The sequence below is a fragment of the Xenopus tropicalis genome, chromosome 4, assembly GCF_000004195.4.
Source record: "Xenopus tropicalis strain Nigerian chromosome 4, UCB_Xtro_10.0, whole genome shotgun sequence".
Lineage (NCBI taxonomy): Eukaryota > Metazoa > Chordata > Amphibia > Anura > Pipidae > Xenopus > Xenopus tropicalis.
Genome location: NC_030680.2, coordinates 35,210,516 through 35,232,759, shown reverse-complemented (window position 1 = coordinate 35,232,759; position 22,244 = coordinate 35,210,516). Strand labels below are relative to the sequence as shown.

At 40.7% G+C, this 22,244-nt stretch overlaps 1 protein-coding gene across 1 annotated transcript; it reads left to right on the top strand.

Moving 5' to 3' along the window:
* Positions 1-924: 924 nt before the first annotated feature.
* On the top strand, positions 925-21,469 carry kcnk4 (potassium channel, two pore domain subfamily K, member 4). Its single transcript, XM_002940229.4, has 6 exons — positions 925-2,230; positions 3,496-3,613; positions 4,104-4,264; positions 14,398-14,584; positions 15,533-15,672; positions 20,062-21,469. The coding sequence occupies exons 1-6, from the start codon at positions 2,042-2,044 to the stop codon at positions 20,557-20,559; spliced, it is 1,293 nt and encodes a 430-aa protein (XP_002940275.1). The 5' UTR covers positions 925-2,041; the 3' UTR covers positions 20,560-21,469.
* The last annotated feature ends 775 nt before the right edge of the window (positions 21,470-22,244 follow it).

Below are 22,244 nucleotides of genomic sequence, written 5' to 3'. Positions count from 1 at the left end.
CTTCTCCACGCCCATGCAGTTTATAGATGGAAGGGAGGGTTCATTGTGGGTAGCTTTGCTGTGGGCATCAGAAGCACGGTGTAAGCTGCAGGGCCTGTTTGTGAGTGATTACTGCTGTCTCTGTGTGTATATGCATATATATATATATTTGTATATTACATTCATAAATAACTGTGTCAGATGACTTTTTTCTCACTCAGCTTTTCTTGGTAAGTAATAATTCAGGCGGTTCCTTATCCAGGATATATACAATATCTCCACTTAACTCTGTGTTTATTCACCTAGATATATAGTGTACTTGCATGCTGTGTAGCTTTTCAATATACTGTACTATGTATACATTTCTCATTGATATTTTTATGCAACCTATATACCTTGCAATGCATATTTGTATTGTATTTTGGTAATACTCGTGTGTGTATATATATATTTATGTGTGTGTGTACATATGCAATTCATTCATGTGTTCTATCTAGATTTTAATATAGTAATCCAGTTGTAAATAATGTACCAATACCGTCTTATCTATTGCAGGTTATAAGCTATAAACTTTATCACTATACTTCATACTATTCTTTCATAGATATAAAGAACAGTGATATAAGTTTGAAATGACACCCTAAGTAACTTCCAGTAACTCTTGTGTTATTTTACTACTGACTAGTTGTTTTTTCCAGTATATATTTGTGTTTATGGTTAAATAGCAGAAAATATCTCTAGATATATTATATTAAAGGTATTCTGCCATGACTTTTATGGTATAGTTTTTATTACTATTTTAGATTGTCCACATGGCAAATAATTTGCTACTGTTGAAAATGTTATCCTTGAACTGATAAATGTATTTTTTTTAAGTTGCAATATTGGTGTGTAGGCGCCATCTCAGTACATTGTGCCTGTCTGAGGTTTGAGAAGGAGCCAGCGCTACACAATAGAACTGCTTTCAGATAAGCTATTGTTTCTCCTACTCAGTGTAAATGGAGGAGTCATGACTTTACTGACCCAGACTTGGAATGGGAGCATTTTTTGCAATGTAGGTGTCAGGGGGCTGTTATCTTGCTCCCTTCCCATTGTTCTGCTGATTGGCTGCTGGGAGGGGGGTGATATCACTCCAACTTGCCGCTCAGCAGTAAAGAGTGAGTGAAGTTTATCAGAGTACAAGTCACATGGCTAAGCGCACTGGGAAAATAAGAACTTCTAGCACCATGTCAAATATCAAAATTAAATATAAAAAAATCTGTTTACTCTTTTGAAAATGTTATTTCAATGCAGGATTCTGTTGGAAAAGCTCTATTAACTGATGTGTTTTGTAAAAAGCAAGTTTTACTGTGACAGAATCCCTTTAAGTATAGAGAGATGGGCATAGGATGTTTACACCTTTTAATTAAGTTTCAACTTTAACCTACAGTGTCTGTATAGTACAGCAAACTGTGATTAAATAACTTTTATTCTAATTGCGGCCATTTTTATTGTGCCTGTAAGTAGCAAAAAATCAATATTCATCAAACCCAGCTTGAAGGGGTGGACTCTTTTATGTCCCTGTATTTTTTAAAATAGCTGATATAAAATGAAAATAATGAATTGGTTGGGGATGGTTAACCCCTGCTTTACAAGGTGGTATCTGAGCAATGCCAGTGAAACGTGTATCCTATCGTGGCCTTAACAGACAGAGTTTTGTGATTACCAGTTTAATACAGTAACCAGTTACTATGATATGTGAAAAATTATTTACAACAAAGGTGCCATCTTTCTCTATGTTTCAGAGATGAATTTTGTGCACCCTTCAAAAAGTATTATTCCTGGCCCTATCCCAGGCTTTTAAAATTGACCTACACAGATATATTTCAGTTTATCTAAAGAAATCGCTTCATGATTTGTCTTCTCAATCTTTTTCCCTGTAGTGTCCTGCCATACACCATTAGGTCCCCTACCAGGGGGCATCTTCTACCCTCTGTCCTACAGCTCACAGGACTCCATTTTGCTGGGAGACCAAGTTGAGGTAGAGGAGTCAACAGATTCAGAAGATAATAAAAGAAGCGTCATGAAGAAGAAGACCGTGCTAGCACTCTTTGGGGTTGTGCTTGGCTATTTAGTGACAGGGGCTGTAGTGTTCCAAATGCTGGAGCAGCCATTTGAGGCACTAAAGCAGAGCCAGCTGAATGAGCACCGTAGGGCCTTCCTAGATGAGCACATCTGCCTTCAAGAAGACCGCCTGGATGAGTTCATAGAGGTGAGTACAGGTCTTGTGCAAAGCTCTGCTGCCACTGTAAGGGGCTAAGCAATGCTATATTGGAAAGGGAGAAGTCACATGCTGGGTCATTTATAAACAATGGCCAAATTTGCACCTGGGCAGTGACCCAGGCAAACAATGAGAAGTCTGCTTTCATTTATATACCTACAGCTGGCTGGAAAATGTAAACACTGATTGGTTGCTATGGGTCACATCCTAGGTGCAAATTTGCCCATTGTGTTTTTAAATGAGCCACCATTATGATGCTCTGCAGAGCTGTAGTATTAGGTGTGTTTTTTTTAATCTAGGTCTGCTCAGGTTTCTGGCAAATAATGACTAGCAGTGTACACAACTTCCTAACATTGGATTAAGCTATAGTTTGCAAGTCTATGGTTGGAAAGGCATTAGGCAGGCAGTGTACTGTTAGGTTCTGACGAGAAATTGTTTTAGGATTCATTAACATCACAGGTTCTGCAGTGCTCTGAAAGCCAGTGGTTAAGGCAAGTTAGGCATGGCTGTGGTATCAGATTGATCGAAAATGCTCTTTGCTGCATTCATCAGTGGCATTAAATGATGGACCGCCAGGTTCTCACAAGAGAGGGATATCAATACACTGATAGTATTATAGGTCAAGTGAAGCTCTGCAGGGCTCTGACAACAGAGGGTTAAAGTTAGGGTCTGCATGGCTCTGACTTTAAATGGAAAAGGCATGCTCTGCAAAATAGGGGTCATTTACTAAGGGGGCATAGTCCAAGTTGACTCAACAGGCATTGTAGTCTTTGTGCTAAACATTCTTCTAAATCCAATTTTAACTCATGTAGTTGTTGTGCTCATGATCTGGGCTCAGTACTTATTACACTGGAGAAGGAGCTCCATCAGTACCCAGGTCCCCAGATATTGTGTCATAGTATAATATGGACATGCAGCCCATGGCACTTAAGGAATGCCCCGGTGACAAACTATTCACTAAAATACTTAGGACACAGATAAAGAATAACAGTTATGGGGATTACATAGTAGTCTTCTCCAGATGGGTGATGTTCAATACAGAGTCTCCTTAGTAAATATACCCCATTCTAGCTGGTTAAATAAAGTGCTTGTTAGGGGATTCTGTGCATGGCCCTTTAAGAAAAGGAATTATGTGATGCTCTGCATGGCTTGGAAAGGCCATAAATCCTGCAATGCTGTGAAGGAGCTGGCATGGAGAGGGGTTGTAATGGCACTTTGAGGCAGGAGAGGGGTTAAGTGAACCTCTGGCTCTGCAGCAGGTGAAAGAAGCTATTGGTTCTGGAGTTGATCCTTCAGCAAATGCCACCAATGTTACCACACGCTGGGACATCGGGAGCTGCTTCTTCTTTGCAGGCACCATCATCACCACCATCGGTAATAGTCATATGTTGTGTTTATGGGATGGGGAATCCAGGGACTTGTCCATGCCAGCATCACACCTATTGTTATAGCCACTCGGCACCAAATTTGAATTTAACCACTATCTACTACTAAATTTGGTATCTTTGCAAAACACTAGATTATAGGCTAATCATACTGCTTAAATACCACTGTCATTGTGTTTGGAATTAGGGATTTAATTTTTTATTTTATGGGTTTAAAATACAAAATTATATTTTAGGCACCATATCAAGCATTTTATCCCTGGGTTTTTACAATGTTTCATATTTATGTCTCCTCTATTCCTCTTCCTCTCATTAACTCATTTCCTTACCCCTACTGCTTTCAATTCCCAACTACCCAACTCAACTCCCAACTCAAACCATTTCCTGACTATTTTTTCTCTCTGATCTTTTCTTAATTCATCCCTCTGTTTTTCAATTTTTGCCTCTGCACTCCCCTTTTTCCTTCAACTTTTCCGTAGGATATGGTAACAATGCCCCTAAGACAGATGGAGGTCAGATCTTTTGTATTTTCTATGCGCTGGTTGGGATCCCACTCTTTGGAATACTGTTAGCTGGTGTAGGAGATCATTTGGGATCTTCCTTACGTAAAGGAATCGGGAAAGTGGAAATGTTGTTCTTGGTAAGTTCGTTCTTAATTGCCCCATTGCTCCTTGGGGGCCTGTTTGCTACAGTTGTAGCTTCTGTACACTTGTTTGCCAGTTGTGTTTGTATGTCTGTAAAACATGTTATAAGTTGTACCTATGATGAAATTATTTCAACGACACCCTCTTGAAAATACAGTTAATATCTGAGCCAACTATGACTTTACAGAGAAAGCTGAGTGTGTTTGGCAAGGTGCTTTTGAATTAATTAAAGATGGCACTGTTTCTGGACTTAAACTGTGCTTTAGGTCTCAAGCGTAATGATTCAGCTCTTTTAATTAAAGAGCTCTTCAAAATACTTTTTAAATTCCTGCAGCATGCATGCTATGCAGGGAACCACTGAAAGTGCAGACTTCACTGCTTGGCTAATATTGGGGCTCAAAACAAATATGACATTATCTTGAGGAGCATGGGCTTACTGCATCATGTCACTAATATGGAGTATCTGATACGAGGATTAAACAAGCACCCCAAGGCAAGTGAAGCAGGGAGATCCTCTACATCAGTGATCCCCAACCAGTGGCTCGTTAGCAACATTTTGCTCCCCAACCCCTTGGATGTTGCTCTCAGTGCCCCCAAACCAGGTAGTTATTTTTGAATTTCTGACTTGGGGGCAAGTTTTGGTTGAATAAAAACAAGATTTACTACCAAATAAAGCCCCCTGTAAGCTGATAGTGTGCATAGAGGCTGCCTAATAGCCAATCTTAGCCCTTATTTGGCATCTCCATGTACTTTTATGGTGCTTGTGTTGCTCTCCAAGTCTTTTTACATTTGACTGTGGCTCACGAGTAAGAAAGGTTGGGGATCCCTGCTCTACATGATCACTGCTAATTTTGGGAGGGGTGCCACATGTACCGACCATCTCCAAACTTAGCAATAGACTGTCTTTTGCTGAGCGGTTGGGGGAAAAAGATCTTTGGATGCAAATCATAAAGAGTAGCCATGCTGAGTGATATCCTGACATGGTTATGTATACTTCCCACTACGTCATAAAATGGAATTTGGCATATTGCATTTTGGTCTGTTTGCTGTACTCTATTGAGCTTATTTATCAATGTTCGAGCTTGAAATCGAGTTTGTTTTTCTAAACTGAATAAACTTGTATATGGAATGTTCGCTTGTTTATTAATAAGGAAAACTCATTAAAAAAAAAAATCCAGAATAACTCGAATTATTCAAGTTAACAAACTTATCACAAAATTTGAGTTTGGAAATATGGCTTGACTCCCAGTGACCTTTATAGAAAATCGCAAACTTTTAGATGGCAAATTTTTACATTCAAGTTTTTTGCACTTAATAGATACCAGACACAATATAATTTTCATAAAAAAAACTCGAATCGTGAAAAAAAATCAAACTCAAACGTTGATAAATCTCCTTATCTTATGTGTGAAGCCTGTTTGCACATATATCCAAGCGGCAAGTCTAATTGTATATACAGCATCAGGACTCATGTCTGACCCACATAAGTCTCATTTGCTATCTAAGCTTATCCTAATTGCCTGACTCAGGATTCAGGCAACATAAAATGTGATAAAGAAAAAAAGAAAATGCAACCTGCTTACATTATATACTGTGCCATTAATATATTTTTTCTTTATGTAGTAAAGTACTGTATTGGAAAATATACTGTTAGTAAAGGTTATCTGATGTTAAGCTCCTTTTAAAAGGGACTGTTGTTAATAAAGAGAGTTAACCAGTTTCAAAATAGGCCCTGGCATTTTAGTTACACAGAGGCCCAAACAGCCCCCCACAGGCCCAATAAATAGCGACTGTCTATGGCACCTTACAGCAGCCCCTCTGGCATTTGCCAGAATCCACAGATTGCCAGTCTGGGCCTGCAGTTAACTCGTGGGAGAGGAGCAAATCCTGAAGGTACCTCATATATCATAAGTGGTGGGACTAATAAAAGCAGTAGAACTGGAGTTGTTAACTTATCTCTGATTTATGTGTTGCATTGGGAGTTGGTATGTGATCTGCAGCACTATTTTCAGCATGCTATTAAAAATGTTGTGCGGATGAGCATTTTTTCGTGGGACAATTTTCGTTTCTCCAAATTTTTTTTCATATCTCCAAAGTTTGGGTTCAGTAATATCTAGTTACATTGCTAAAACCAAAAGGTTATGAATGATACTAATGGTCCTTTAGTTCCTTTTGCAGGTGTGCAGCAAACTGGTTGTAGTGGTTGTTACAGTGACAATGGGATGCCTTGCAGCAGTGCTGCATGGACACTAGGAACAGTGTGCTATCTGCATGGTGAATGATGTAGGGTTGGGCTGTACACTATGTGAGTGTGACTGTGCCAGCCAGCCATTGCCAGCAGGGCTGGAACTAGGGGTAGGTAGAAGAGGCACGTGCCTAGGGTGCAATGGTGGTGGGGGGGCAGGCACCTACCCCTTCTACCTACCCCTAGCCTGGGCCCTTGTCCCCCTCACCAGCCCCGTTATCTCTCTTCAGTGTGGCTGAGTGCACTAGTTCGTGGCCGGCTGGGTTGCCTAGGGTTCCCAGCCAGCTTGGCCCAATGCTGACTGCCACAATGCGAAACTACTGGCTATGGGGTAAGTTAATTCTGTTGTGTGGTGTAAAAAAAACACTATGCCAGGACTAAAACTGTATTATATTGTGAATTGCTTCTTTTAAATGAGTTCTGGTATTCTTTCCATGTCACGTACCTGTTCTGCTTACAGTAAGAAAGATCCAAAGAGCCTGTTGTCCAACAGCCATTGTGTGTTTTAGGTCCATTTGGCTGCAGACATGATAGCAACGCAAATTGGCAGACAAGGAAAGATTAAAAACTAATTCTCAAGGATGCTTTACAATTTTTTCTTATAATTATAAGTAATTGCCTGCTGCCTGGCTGGCTCCTGACTCAAGGTTTTGTATTAGGAATTCAGGGTCTAAAGAGAATATTCTTTTGTGTTTCTAAAATAAAGCTCTGCATTCTGGTTGTTCTGATTGCAACCTTTTCCCTTGAAACCAATGTAAGAATTTTTAGGAATGCACCAAATTCAGGTTTTAGGGTTCAGTATTCCAAATATTTTGGAGAGGATTCTGTATTTGGCCAAAATGATGGATTCAGTACATCCCTAAAGATTTACATTAAAAAAACAAATAAAAATAAACAAATAATGTTTACAGAAATAGAGGTTAAATCCCCTAGAATCTGTATTTTCCCAATGTTCAGACAAACCAGTAAAAAATGGGCTATACAACAGTTAGGATAAATTTAAGACTTAAGAAGTTTTAAGATTGGCAAACTACTTTCAAAATGAGTTTTCTAAAGTGAGTCTAATAATTTGGATAAAATGATACTAGGGTCTCTAGAACCTCTATTCTGCCTATGCTAAAAACCAAAATACAAAAGGAAGTCTCTGCCAGACAATGCCATAAATCACAGCTTACACAAGCTCTACTGGGTAATTAGAATATATTCACAAAATATGTCAAATCAATTAACTGCAGAGACAAAGCTGAGTAAAAGAACCAAAGATTGTGCCCAGTGATTATGGCTCTGTGTTGAGACTTATATCCATACGTGGCTTATTTTAAAATTTCATACAATCCTCTTTTAAAACTGCCTATTCTAAACCAACGACAGCTTTGGGTCCATAACATAAAAATTCCACTAGGTTGTGCAGTTAGTTATTTTTTGTAAATTGTTCAACAAATGTCTCCATGTAGATTGTGATTTCTGCTCTGTGGGTTATCAAAGGGAGGTACTTCCTCTGGGTTTAAGCTAATTCCTTAAGGCAGTAGCTGTCAAACCTTTTCAAATTTTTCCATTGGCCTAGAACCTTCTTAACTCATGAAATGGTTACAGATAACGAAAAAATATCATAAGGTTACCATCAGTCCCCGTTTCAGGGGGACTGGTCCTGTATCAGATTCCCTGTCCCCATGGAAAATTGACCATGGACATCCCCACTTCTGAAAGCTGTCCCTTTGGCCCCAAGGCAATTGTTATTCTAGGCAGCGCCGAATTTGCTGTTGGGGTGTCCCAAGGCCCCGATTTTTCCGTATGTGAGAAAAATTTCAGGTTGGCTTGGGCGGCATGCCGCCCCTAAATTTGTGTGCCCTAGGCCGGGGCCTTTGTAGCCTCGCCACAAATCCGGGCCTGATTCCAGGACAGGAGGAAGGAAGGAGTCATTTTCTGTCACCTGACCCCTTTCCCTCCTCCCATGGGCTCCAAACTTCCTGCACCAGCTTTTCTGTTGCAGAAGAAAGGAATATTTCTAAAAGAGTTTTTCTAGTGAAATATATTATAATTAAAATATGTGGCTGTGATGTTGAGTGGGTGTATGGCCAAAAAATGGGCATGGCAAATACACATTTTGTGTAGTGTGGTGTGTGTGTCACAGCCCTTTCCAGTCCTTGGATTTCACTTTGGAAATCTGATAACCTTATAGTGTATCAGTCACCCAGCTAGAATATCTGGTACATAAATACCCTAAATCTTGCCCTAACTAAATTTTTAGATGAGCTTTCAGGGGTACCTAAGAGTACAAATTCCGTCACTCTACCCAATTCTTACCCTAACTGGCCATACAGTTTGGTAACTACTGCCTTATGTATTTACAAGATCAAGTGATAATTACCTGCTGGCCTAGCTTGTGTATCTTGCAACTTTAATCAAATGTTGAAAGGTAATTTTCTCCTCAATTTTGATAGATATTAAGGTGAATGCTACACGCGGCTGTTTCTGGGCCTGCATTTATTTGCCGATTATACCGATAAAGTACCATCTAAGATAAGGTTTTTACTTTGCGTCAAAAGAGAAGTGGCACTGACATTTGGGTATATTTGGTTTCTCATTATTGATACCTATTTGATTCTATATAGGGCATTCCCTCATTGTTTAGTACTTAGACCCCAAATACCCCATTGCAACTCTCCTTGCTTTAGGAACAGTTAATGCAGCAAATACTTTTCTAACCAGGCCTGTTATACTGTCTCACATCAGTGGGCATGTGAAATCCCAGAGCTGCAATATCCAGTAAGAGTTTAACCATCAGACAAAATAAGAACCTTGGGGATCTCTGTCCCAGAAGATCTAGATGTGCCCCTGCCAAAAGGTTAATGGAACATTTGAATTCACGGACCATTCCCCCTAGTATAATATATAAAGTATAAATCTGTGAATTTTCACTGCTGGTTTTCTTTATTTTGTGGCTTTTGAATAGAATATTTTTTCTGTTCTGCAACTCTATAGTGTGAAATTTTAACTGTGGTTGCTATGTCCTACCTACCTAACAGTAGTTTGTATGGCAGACTTAAGAATGAATGGAAGAGGGTATGAATGGGCAAACAAGTAATTGAGCCTCAGTATTATTATACATTCTTGTTTCTGGTGTTAACTCAGGCTGGAGATAGGGAGAAGACAAATCGATCAATAACCAGAAAAAGATTAAAAAAGGAAGACCAATTGCAAATCTTTTACTAATAGCATTGTATCACTGTCTGAAACTGAAGGATAATTTGTAGGTGAACCTCTCTTTAAAATATGTGTATGGCACTACAGGTACTAGAATAAAGTTTGGAATTAAAGGGGTGTTCACCTTTATGTTAGCCTCTAGTATGTTTTAGAATGTCCTACTAACTTTTCAACTGGTTTTATTATTTATTTTTTTATCGTTTTTGAAACATTTGCCTTCCTCTTCTGTCTCTTTTCCAGCTTTTCAGCTAAAGGGTCACTGACCCCAGCAGCCAAAACTATTGCTCTGTAAGGGTACAGTATTATTGTTATTGTTACTTATTATTACTTATCTACCTCTGCAGGCCCTCTCTTTTTTATCATCCAACCTCGCCTTCAAACCACTGCCTGGTCTCTAGGGTAAACAAGAAGCTAGCAACCAGATAGCTACTGAAATACTTAACTGGACAAAAAGCTAAATTAAACAAAAAAAAAACCCCCATAAAAACTGAAAAAATCACGGCCCAATTCAGGTAAAGGATCTACTGCATGCATTCATCACTCCCACCTTCTGTTCTTACTGTCTCAAACACCCTTGGGCAGTGGTGCATACCGAGAAAACTTTTTTGTCACCTCCTCTGCTGTAACTGACGCACCACCTTTTGGCTAGGGGGTAGGCACAGCCAGAGCCATTTTGCGACAAAATGAACTTAACATCATAGGGAGACAGTTCTGCTATTTTAGCTCAGATGTGGGTTGCCCAAATGAGTTGCAATGAAGCAGGGGCATAACTACAGTGGAAACAGACCTTGCAGTTGCAGGGGGGTTCCAAAATTGTAGGGGGCCCAGTAAGGCCCTAATTAATGAGCAATTTCATTATAGCTTGGTAGAATAGGTCAACATACCAAAGTTTTGGGGCCCTAAATTGAATTTGCTTTGGTGCCCAATAACATTTAGTTGTGCCACTGCATTGGAGCCAATCAGGCTATAAATGGAGGTGTGGCTTGGAATAAGTAAAGCATGCTTGCTGTGTGAATAGAACTTTATGTGCCGCACATGAGATACATGTGAACTGGCAGCCTTGCAGAAAGTTAGAATATGTTAATACCTAGGGGCCGAAGGAGTCTTTGGGGGAGTGCAAGGTTCTAAGGGGAAATTTTGCAACCAGGATCTGTGGAGACTGGATTTTAAATGTTTTCAACTTTGCAAAAAGGCCTGCATACATTTTTTTTTAGTTTTCAAGATAATAGCAGTTTTTAAACTGCAAGTATAATGAATTCAAAACAGTGCCACCTACAGTCTGCTACCTGAAAAAAGAAACGTCTTGTGAAAATTCATTTTTTAGCAACCTGTGGTATGATATTGAGAGTGAAAATTTGCAACTAGTGTTCATTTTTTATTTGTGGTTTTTGAATTACTGACCTTTTTGTTCAGCAGCTCTCCAGTTTGAAATTTCAGCAGCTATTTTGGATGCTAGGGTCCATATTACCCTAGCAACCAGACACTGGTGTAAATAAGAGACTGGAATACGAATAAGAGAGGCATGAATAGAAAGATAATGGATAAAACCAATAACAGTAAATTTGTAGCCTCACAGAGCAATAGTTTTTTGGCTGCCGGGGTCAGTGACCCTTGTTTGAAAGCTGGAAAGCGTCAGGAGAAGGCAAGTAACTAAAAAACTATAGCAAATAAAAAATGAAGGTCGAAAATGAATGATTATGATAAGTTGCTAAGAATTGGCAATTCTGAAACATACTAAAAGTTACCTTAAAGGTAAACTACTCACTTTAAAGAACTCTTTGAGCTAATTCACATTCATTTGTTTGGAGGGTTTACATTTCCTTTGAATCATTGAAATAAACCTACATGCAGATCTCACAATATTCTTTCTATAGGAGAAAGATATATATTACTTATATTTTTTCTGCTTAATACAACTAACAGTGCATAGTCACATACTCATCCAGTGGTGGAGGTAGAAGTTACTGTTCCCAAAAGTAAAATCCTTTTAGGGCCTATCAAATATTCAAGAAGACATTTTTTAGGAAACACATAATGATACTTCTCATGGGTTAGGGCCCCGCTGGGTCTGCTACACTATTGCCCCACCTACGCATTTGTAGGTGAACAACCTGCCAAGCAGTACTTCTCTATTCCCCTAGATATAAAGTATGGTACTTACAGACTTTTTGTTCTCAATTTGCACCCCCCGCACTTGGATTTCCCGGCTGAACACACCCCAACACTCAGTTCAAAATCTAATTTTAAAAGCACAAAAAATTAAATTTAGGTCAGGAAATCAATAAGTGAGCTCTCTGTCTATGAGCAGGGGCGGGTTAATGCATCTCTTTATGAGCCTCCAAGGAGTAGGTGCAAAAGAAAGCCTCCTTCCCACCCATATACATTCAGTCAGCAGAATTAAGGGGGTCTACGAGCTGGGTGAGATAATGCATCTCTTTGTAAATCTCCAAGGGATAGGAGTGAAAAAGCCTTTTCCCCATGTATCACATAGCATCAGCAAGGTACTAAGAGAATGGGAGGTTATGTTCAGTAACAAGCCTTAACTGCACTGGGGGGGCAATGCATATACAGTATAGAATGACCCGGCTGTCAACAAATAATGCCTTGAGCTAATCTGTGCTGCAGGACTAACCTGATATTGGAAGCCATATTAAAGGGGTTGTTGACCTTTAAATCAACTGTTAGTATGATGTAGACAATGTTATTTTTACACAATTTTTTTCAGCTATTTAGCTATATTAGCTTTCCAGTATTTGGAATACTGCATCTATCTGGTTTCTAGGGTCTTCTTCACCTTAGCAACCAGGCAGTGGTTTAAATGAGAGACTTGAATATGAATAGGAAAAGGTCTGAATAGAAATATAAGTAATAATAAGTAACAATAACAATAAAATTATAAGATCACAGCGTAATAGTTTCTTGGCATTTGGGGTCAGTGACCTTAAATTGAAAGCTGAAGTGGAGGTCGAATAATTCCGAAACTATAAAAAAATAACTAAATATACGCTGCTGTCTGGGTTCCCCTGTCCCACAAGGTCTGTCTCCTCTCTAGTTATACCACTGGCTTTGACACTATTTACTAATGTAGCTTTCACCCAGCACTAACACGCCTGTTTAGCCTACTTTTTGAACTTTGTACAATTGCCTGGATGGAAGCAAAGGGACCCTGAAATGATAAATTCCAGGATTTCTTTTGTGAGTTGCATCTGCAAAAGCAATGAAGCATATTGAATGGGACGCTGATGCTGTTATTGACAACCCATGCTAGAAGCAACATCAATTGCACACAAACGTGTTGTAATTTGAGTGCATTTCACCAAAGGGTCATTATTGTCCGTATTGATGAATCGCACACAAGTTGCAGGGCTCACTATAATGTGGCTTCCCACAACAATGAAATTTTGATTAAAAACACACCCCATTGTTGGTGAAATAAAGTGATTTATGTGTGAACATTGCACTTTGCATATAGAGCTATGTTTATAATTGAACCTAGAGTGTTACTGTCCCTATCATGCACACATGGGAGCTGAAATGAACACCAACATTGACCTGCCGGTAATTTCAGGTTTCCCTTAGCAGGTTGCACCTATGTGTAGTTGCACCAACATGCAATAGTTATAAAATGTGAACCCCAAATTGCATGTTATAGTGCTTGCCGCTTGCTGGACGGCAATGACCATTGTCTGTGTCATTACATAATATCAAAGAGGGCAATGAGGAGAGACAGTTCATCAGAGAGAAATAAAATCAGAGGAGTCAGATTGTAAGTGGAAGGATTTTCCCGTAGTAGGAATTGGAATTGAACAACATCTCCCAGAATCCTTAGATAGATTGTGTCCATTGTGGTTTATAAGAGATTTTGCCCTTTGGCACATGTAATGTTTCTTTAGCAGAATCATATGCTAAATAAACAAGTAGACACAGAATATAACTTAGGTGTGGTGCAATTTCCAAAAAATGCATGCCTTGTGGGTAACTGCATAATATATAGACACAATTATATGTCATGCCTGTCTCTCAGCATCTCAACCGCAAATGGATCCAAAGCACTCTGGGTCTATATTTTGCAATGGTATAGGTATGCAGTGCCATCTTCTGTCTGACAATAGTAATGTAGATGTTTTCTTTAGTTTAAATTGGGTCCTTCACCCAAAAACTGTCTTATAATTTACTTTTTTGTACATACAGACCCAAAAAAAAAAAATAATATATTGGGGCTTACACTTGGGCAAAACATGTCTGAACATTCTAGGGTACATTTACTTAACAAGCCGCAGTGTGCAAAGTGCGAATATCCGTGTAAACATTTTTTTTTTTACCCACTATGCATAATTTTTACCCATAATTCAACTTCAATATAACATCCTTGCGTCCATCATGGAAGCTGCGCCGGATACAATTGCTAATGGCACATTAAGATGTGCACTATTCTGCAGTATTGAACCTGATTTTGCTACATGTAAATAATTTAAGTTGCCATATTTGGGCAGAATCCACAAGATGCTATTTAATGTATAGCACAGGAGTGCCCAGCCCTTGTAATTCTAGTTATGTGCTGATTGGTTTTCCACCTAGGACATTCCATAATTTACTGTTTCAAGCTCTTATTACCAACTTAGCCAAGTATTACATTGATGTAATTTGGTATTTATCTGTTTTTTTCCGTTTCTTCCCCAGAAATGGCACGTGTCAGCCACTATAGTGCGGGTCATCTCTGCTCTGCTCTTCATTCTCATTGGCTGCCTTCTCTTTGTTCTCATTCCCATGTTTATCTTTCAAAAGATTGAGAATTGGACCCTCCTGGAGTCGATATACTTTGTGGTGATCACTCTGACCACCACTGGCTTTGGGGATTATGTGGCAGGTACTTCATTTCATTGTACAATTTACTCTTCCTTTGAGTGAGGAGAAGACAATTGTATGAAGCAAGCATGTGTGCTCATTTAAAATACACTTTCTACATCCACCTCTAGAAACTTTCTAGCCATCATCTAACCACTCTCAGTATGCAGTAGCCTACCACCCCACCCCACTATAACAAGATACCACCCCATCCCCAGCAGACAAGGCTCTTGGCTCTTCATATTATTCTACATTGTGAGAAATGATTGGCAACTCCTATTAATCATTCTCCCTCACTGCAGTAGTTCTACCATCAGAGCTCATGGGACAAAGGCTACCGCCAGTGCTAACAAGGCAGAAAAGCTGCTGATATAATTGTCAGTTGTGAAAACTAACTATTAAGCAAAGTAACTATTACATTGCTACTGCGTTACACAGTTATCTCTTTGTCTCCTTCTAAACCAAGCCTTAAGCTGGTCACACATTGAAGGATTTGCCAAAGGAGCAGTTTTCTCAATATGCCTACCTTGAGGCGATAGTGGATTGATCTGATTGTTTGGCCCTAGAGCCAACAATGGAAATACAGGCCATTGGAGTGAGGACCTCATCAATGAGCCAATGCAATCATTGACCTGATGAGGTTTTTAAACCTGTCCAATTGATATCTGTTGGGTAGGCCCATTGGAGTGCCCCATACATGAACAGATAAGCTGCTGACTTGGGCTTAAGGAGCCATTCAGCAAATAAAATCTGGCCTTGTATTGCCACCTTTAGATTCCACTTCCAACAGATTAAAATATAGTAGGGCTCATTAACAGAGGTGCTAAATGGCATCAACAATTAGAGACATAGTGATGAGGAGGTAAAGAGATCAAAGGAATTTTTCTTGTTATATTTTTCGCAAAATTGTTGCTAATTCACTACTGATATTGCTTGTAGTAGACTGACATACACTTACTCTATATTGCAGGAGATGGTGCAGGACATGAGCACACTTGGTACAAGCCTGTGGTCTGGTTTTGGATTTTACTTGGCCTTGCTTACTTTGCTTCCATCCTAACTATGATTGGAAACTGGCTGAGAGTCCTGACCAGGAAGACAAGGGCTGAGGTAACGTTTCTGTCGATAAATATTCTGGGCAGTGGGAGGGTAACCAAGTCCATAATTTCTATTACCTTATACCCCAATGCACAGAAGGGAATGGCTGTAGAATACCCGCCTGACCATGGGTATCAGGCCAGCCAGTCTAGACACATGGGAGGTCATTTACTATGACCCCAGACAGAAGCACAAGAGCACTAAATGGTGCAAAAGCATGCTCCATTGAATGAGCACTTCTGTCCAGGGTCTGGCTGCACTGTGCACTTCGCTCTGTATAAAAAAATATGGCACAAGGTGCAGAGTCCTGCATTGGTACATGGAAGCCAGCCCTGTCTATACACCCTGCCATAGAGCAGTAAGTACCAGGTCCTGTTGCACCCTATGTCCTTCCTTGCTCCCTTGTTTGTCTCAATGATGTGCAAGTTAGGGGATGGGTAGGGGCAGGAGGGGGTACTCCTAGCTGTTGCACCCCTCCCACCTTTTCTGCCATCTGATTTAGAAGCAAGTATCCTGCAGCAGGCTGATTTATTTTTTTTAATGATTTTTGTATTTTAAATATAGGTTGCCACTCTAAAGCAGGTGCCTACAGTGAGGAACATAAGTATTTAAACACCCTGCGATTTTGCAAGTTCTCCCACTTAGAAATCATGGGGGGGGTCTGAAATTCACATTGTAGGTGCATTCCCACTGTGAGAGACCGCATTTAAAAAAAATTTCAGGAAATCACATTGTTTGATTTTTAAAGAATGTATTTGTATTGCTCTGCTGCACATAAGTATTTGAACGCCTGAGAAAGTCAGTGTTAATATTTGGTACAGAAGCCTTTGTTTGCAATTGCAGAGGTCAAATGTTTCCTGTAGTTCTTGACCAGGTTTGCACACACTGCAACAGGGATTTTGGCCTACTCCTCCACACAGATCTCCTCTAGATCTGCCAGGTTTAGGGGCTGTTGCTGAGCAACACGGAGTTTCAGCTCCCTCCAAAGATTTTCTATTGGATTTAGGTCTGGAGACTGGCTAGGCCCCTACAGAACCTTGATATGCTTACGGAGCCACTCCTTGGTTATCCTGGCTGTGTGCTTTGGGTCATTGTCATGTTTGAAGACCCAGCCATGACCCATCTTCAATGCTCTGACGGAGGGAAGGAGGTTGTTGCTCAAAAGCTCACAATACATGACCCCATTCATCCTCTCCTTAATACACTGCAGTCGTCCTGTCCCCTTCGCAGAAAAGCACCCCCAAAGCATGATGTCACCAGCCCCATGCTTCACAGTAGGGATGGTGTCCTTGGGATGCAACTCATCCTAATTTTTCCTTCAAACACGTTGTGTGAAGTTTAGACCAAAAAGTTTTACTTTGGTCTCATCTGACCACATGAATTTCTCCCATGCCTCCTCTGGATCATCCAGATGGTTATTGGATAACTTCAGATGGGCCTGGACATGTGATGACTTGAGCAGGGGAACCTTCCGTGCAATGCATGATTTGAAACCATGACGGCATAGTGTTCTACCGACAGTGACCTTTGAAACTGTGGTCCCAGCTCTTTTCATGTCATTGACCAGCTCCTCCCTTGTAGTTCTGGGCTGATTCCTCACCTTTCTTATCATCAGTGATACCCCACGAGGTGAGATCTTGCACTCCTAGGGAGACTGACAGTCGTCTTTAGCCTCTTCCATTTTCTAACAATTGCTCCAACAGTTGATCTATTTTCACCAAGCTGCTTGGCAATTGCCCCGTAGCCCTTTCCTGCCTTGTCGAAATCCACAATTTTGTCTCTGGTGTCTTTTGACAGCTCTTTGGTCTTGCTCATGGTAGAAGTTGGAGTCTGACTGACTGTGGGTTGGACAGGTGTCTTTAAAGAGCTCAGACAAGTGCTACTAATTTAGATTAATAAGTGGACTATTTAAAGGCAGAGTAATAGGTCTTTGAAATCCAGAATGCTTGCTGATTGCCAGGTGTTCAAATACTTCAACAACAAAACATTTGTAAAGCGATTTTCTCCCGTGGGACCCAAAGCGCATAAGCTTGTCTCAAATCAGTACATATCTATGTGTGCAGAGGAAAAGTTATGTGGACATAAATGCCAGGCTAAACAGGTGGCTTTTCAGTTTTGATTTAAACGTGTCCAGGGTTGGAGCTGTCTTGATCCCGTTTGGCAAGGCATTCCACAGGGTAGGGGCAGCATGACAGAAAGCTCTGGATCCAAAGGTTTTCAGTTGAACTCTGGGGGTGGTCAGATTATTGGATCCATTTGATCTAAGATTGTGGGAGGTGTGACGTAGTTGCAACAAGTCCTTCAGGTATCCGGGGCCTAGGCCATGTAGGGATTTGAATGTTAGCATGCCAATTTTGAAAAGGATTCTCCATTTTATGGAGATTTGTATTGCACTGCTGCACATAAATACTTATGTGCAGCAGTGCAATACAAATCAATTCTTTAAAAATCATACAATGTGATTATGTTCCTCACTGTATATGGTACATACAGACTTGTCCTGCCCATAATCATTAACTCCTATCCTAGATAAGGCATACTTACACATGCCAGATTAATAACCTTGTGTTAGTTTGTATAAATGTAATTATCTTCAAGTCGCTGCATTATACCATGCCGAAAGCTTGCATTTTCTAATCTAAGTTAACCAGTTAAAGGTATCACCTACCCTATATTTTCTGGTTTTGCTCTATGGCTAACACGGTACAATTCTCTGACCCTATCAGGGGTGGGCCTAGCCGACCGGGCGCCCTAGGCAACCCGGTCAGCCAACTCCGCCCACCTCCCCGCCCCCTCGAACGGCACATGCGCACCAATGCACAGGAGGAGGGGCAGGGGGCGGGGCGGTTAGATCGGTCATTGCCTCTGCCGCTAATGACAAGCGGCGGAGGCAATGACAAATTAGCACTAGGGGTAGGCAGGAGAGGCTCCTGCCTGGCGCCCCTAAATAATTGCGCCCTAGGCAGCTGCCTCTTCTGCCTACCCCTAGTTCCGGCCCTGGACCCTATTATCTATTCTGTTAGTATATATACAGTGGAGGTGCATCCTATAGAAGGACCTCTCCACCTTTTTTAGCCAGGACATGCTAATCACAGTCAGACCGTACCCCTTTGAAACATCAAAACTAAACTAATAGTGGAGTCTGTAGTTGTCAATAATTACATATTATATACAAATTATATACAAATTGTACATGTTAACATATTCCGCTCAGAAAAATATAGCAACCTAATATAGCAAATAAGCTCAATAAACAAAAAAATTGCCATTTTGGCAATTCATTATTAGCGCTATTATGGCAAATTTATTCTAGATAGAACCTATAACCTATAAATTATTTATTTACAATATTTTATATTACAGGTACAATTCTTTCAGTAGAGGAAATGCAAAACTGTATAGCAATAATATACCGGTATGCACATTGCAGTAGACCTAATGGAAACTTCAGTAGTTGTGTTGACTATGATGAGCAAGTGAGGCCTGCATGAATAACACCCATGTTTTCAGTTTTATAATGAAACTTATGCCACCAACTGAAACAGTGCGGCACATCAGATTAGGGGCAACAGCCTGGGGTGTCACAATGCAGATAAACTTTCTCTTTAACAGTAACAGAAGAGAGGCCACGCTGCTTGCCCAGAATAATGGAAGCCAAAGCATGAGTGCAGGCTGCAGCTCCAGAGAAGGGCAGAGAGCAGCTTGAATTCTAAAATTCATCTTTGACAGTAAATGGCAGATTAAAGGGGTAGTTCACCTTTTATTTAACTTTAAGTTACCAGACGGTAGGTTTTAATAGGTTTTATTATTTTTTTGTTTTGTTTTCTTATAGATCTTAGACATAATGGTTTATGAGTGTGCTTGCTCAACCTAACATTTTTTTCCTACCGCAGACAACTCAACGGCATAACAACAGCGCGCCGGGCCCCCCACAGAAGAACCTTCGGCAGGAGCCCAGCGCACACTTTAACCTCTCCGGCTTCCTGTTCATTTGCGTATATGCTGGTGCTTGCAAGCATCTGTCTGAGCAGGCACGCAAGCATGTGAATTTTCAATGTGACTATAGAGGAAGCAGAAGCAGGTCTGATTTCTCTATATTTACACCACTGAACTCAACCATGCTGTGTGTGAGTAGCTCATTGCAAGTTGCTGGAATCAGCCAGTTAGAGCAGGAGAATTTCTGTCAGCAAATAACAGCATGTGTGTCTTGTTTGCAGCTTAAAGAAATGTTAGGTTGAACAATGCACAATATTATTGTTAAATACTGTATATAAACTATAATAGCGATGTTGATGTTACATAGGGTTTAATTAAGACTAAAGTTTGTTCATGTTGTCTGTATTGATTTTTTAAACATTTTGTGTCAAAAAAGGCTGATATGACACTAATCACTTCTCACAGATGGGCGGCCTGACTGCTCATGCAGCCAACTGGACAGCAAGTATGACTGCAGATATGAAGCTGCCACACCGTGGGTTAAGCCTTAACTTCCAGGAACGCCTGAAGACGCAAAAAGGTGGCATGCGAGCACCTGGACAAGAGCAGGTTGATGTAGAAGGGGAAGACGAAGAGCAGGAGGAGGAGGAGGAGGAGGAGAGGGAAGAAGAGGACAAGGACCCTCCTCACATCCTTTCGCCATCTCCTCCAATTGTTAAACAGACATCACCAGTCAGTCCTCCCATGAAAACGGAAGATATGGAGATAAAGGCGCTGGAGTGGGGGGCAAATATGGCATTCATTGATGAATCCTCTGATTCGCAGAGTGAGAAAGGAGAAGGAGAAAAACGGGTTGAAAGAGTTGGAAGGGCGAGGACTCCCAGGGGAAGGAGAAAGAGGAGGGGAGTAAAAGGGGACTCCCATCAATTCCCACGAAATCGAGATAAGGGGGAAAGTGGGTAAGAACAGTGGTTCCCATAATGATATAATCTTGCTTAATTAGTATTCCCTATTCCCAAAGTGCCAGCTCCCCCTTTCTAATTGTGTCTATTTGCTACCAGGAAAAAAAATGCCCAATGCTCACCTCCCCTTCCATGTACTGGTACACAAGAACATATCCACAGCATTAATACACTTTATAGCAACTGTACCAGTTTCTCTTCAAGAATATACAATACAGGCAGTAGCATTGCCAACATTTACTTACCACAGTCAATCAAGGTGCCCAGGAACAGCATCAGTACCAGCCTCACCTACACACAAACGTGCTGCCCAGTGCCTACCCTTCCTACACACAGACCTATACAGGCACAGAGTACTTCCATAATTCCTTGTTTTACACTGTATTTCCTGTGCCTCTATTTTAGTACTAATGTTGAACTGGGGTGTTTTGGTGGCTTTCACGCCACCTGCCCCAGTCCTGGGCAAAACCACAACCCACTGCCTGCGTGACCACCCTTCTACCTGTAACTTATACTTCACCACAATGGAGGGAGGCCATGGAGAGTGCCAATACTTTCTGGCAGGGCTCGGGTCTGGGTCAGTGGGGGCCACCTTTTTTTTCCCTGTGTCCAGCGGCCCAGTCCAACCCTAAATACTCCAATATAGGATAGAACTTCTTCAGAGTATAGTGCTGCAGGTTCTAATCAGTGCTACAATATTCCTGGGCATTCTGAGTTAATAAGAGGTATTTTCACTCTGCAAGGCAGGAGTTAAACAGTACACTAATATAACCTTTATTCACCACTTTCACTAATTGCTACTGTCAGCTCAAATTCCAAGCATCTGATTGGTCTGTGAGGATAGTGACTGTGGGCTGGTGGGGGGAGCCAATGTGATTAATTAATGATCTGTAATAAAGAATTTAACAAGCTGTCAGTGTGGCTACAGATTAAATGCTGTTTGCTTTAAGTGCTGCCAAGACTTAACTGAGCACTTTAAAACTGTCAGTCCAAGTGCTGCCTTAGCTTTAGTCATTGGCTTTCTATTATATCTATAAGGGCTCTCTCATCTAAAAGGGATAGTAATAAGCTGCTCTTGCTATGCTATCTCATGTTAGTAAATTTAGCCCCACCTTGCCATAATGGTTGCTGTATTTGGTTCTCTCTAATACCAGAAGCCATTGCATTGTACTGGTGAGAGTGAGACCCAGAAGCCATTGCATTGTACTGGTGAGAGTGAGACCCAGAAGCCATTGCATTGTACTGGTGAGAGTGAGACCCAACAACTACTGGAAGGACTATAATGAGATGTAGAGAACTATGAATTGTTGGCTTTACCTGTCCCATTAAAGGACAGAATAGCTTCCCTTCCAGCACAATCCATTTCCCTAGCATGTTCTGTCATTATAGAAGTGTGAAAAAAGGACGCACACAAGTGATTTCAGCTGGTGCAAAAAATACCTCCAAAGTAGTTTATTGCAGAGTCCACACAGTAGCCAAACGTTTCAAGGACTTCATGTCCCCTTCATCAGTGGCAAAAGCATGAAACATTTGGCTTCATTCCGCACTCTGCAAAAAACTACTTTGGAGGTATTTTTTGCACCAACTGAAACCACTTTTTTCGTCCTTCTATTGCTACTTGCAATTTTTGAGCCAGGTGCCTGTTTGGGGCTGCACCAACGGACAATGGATTCAAGTCTTCACTGA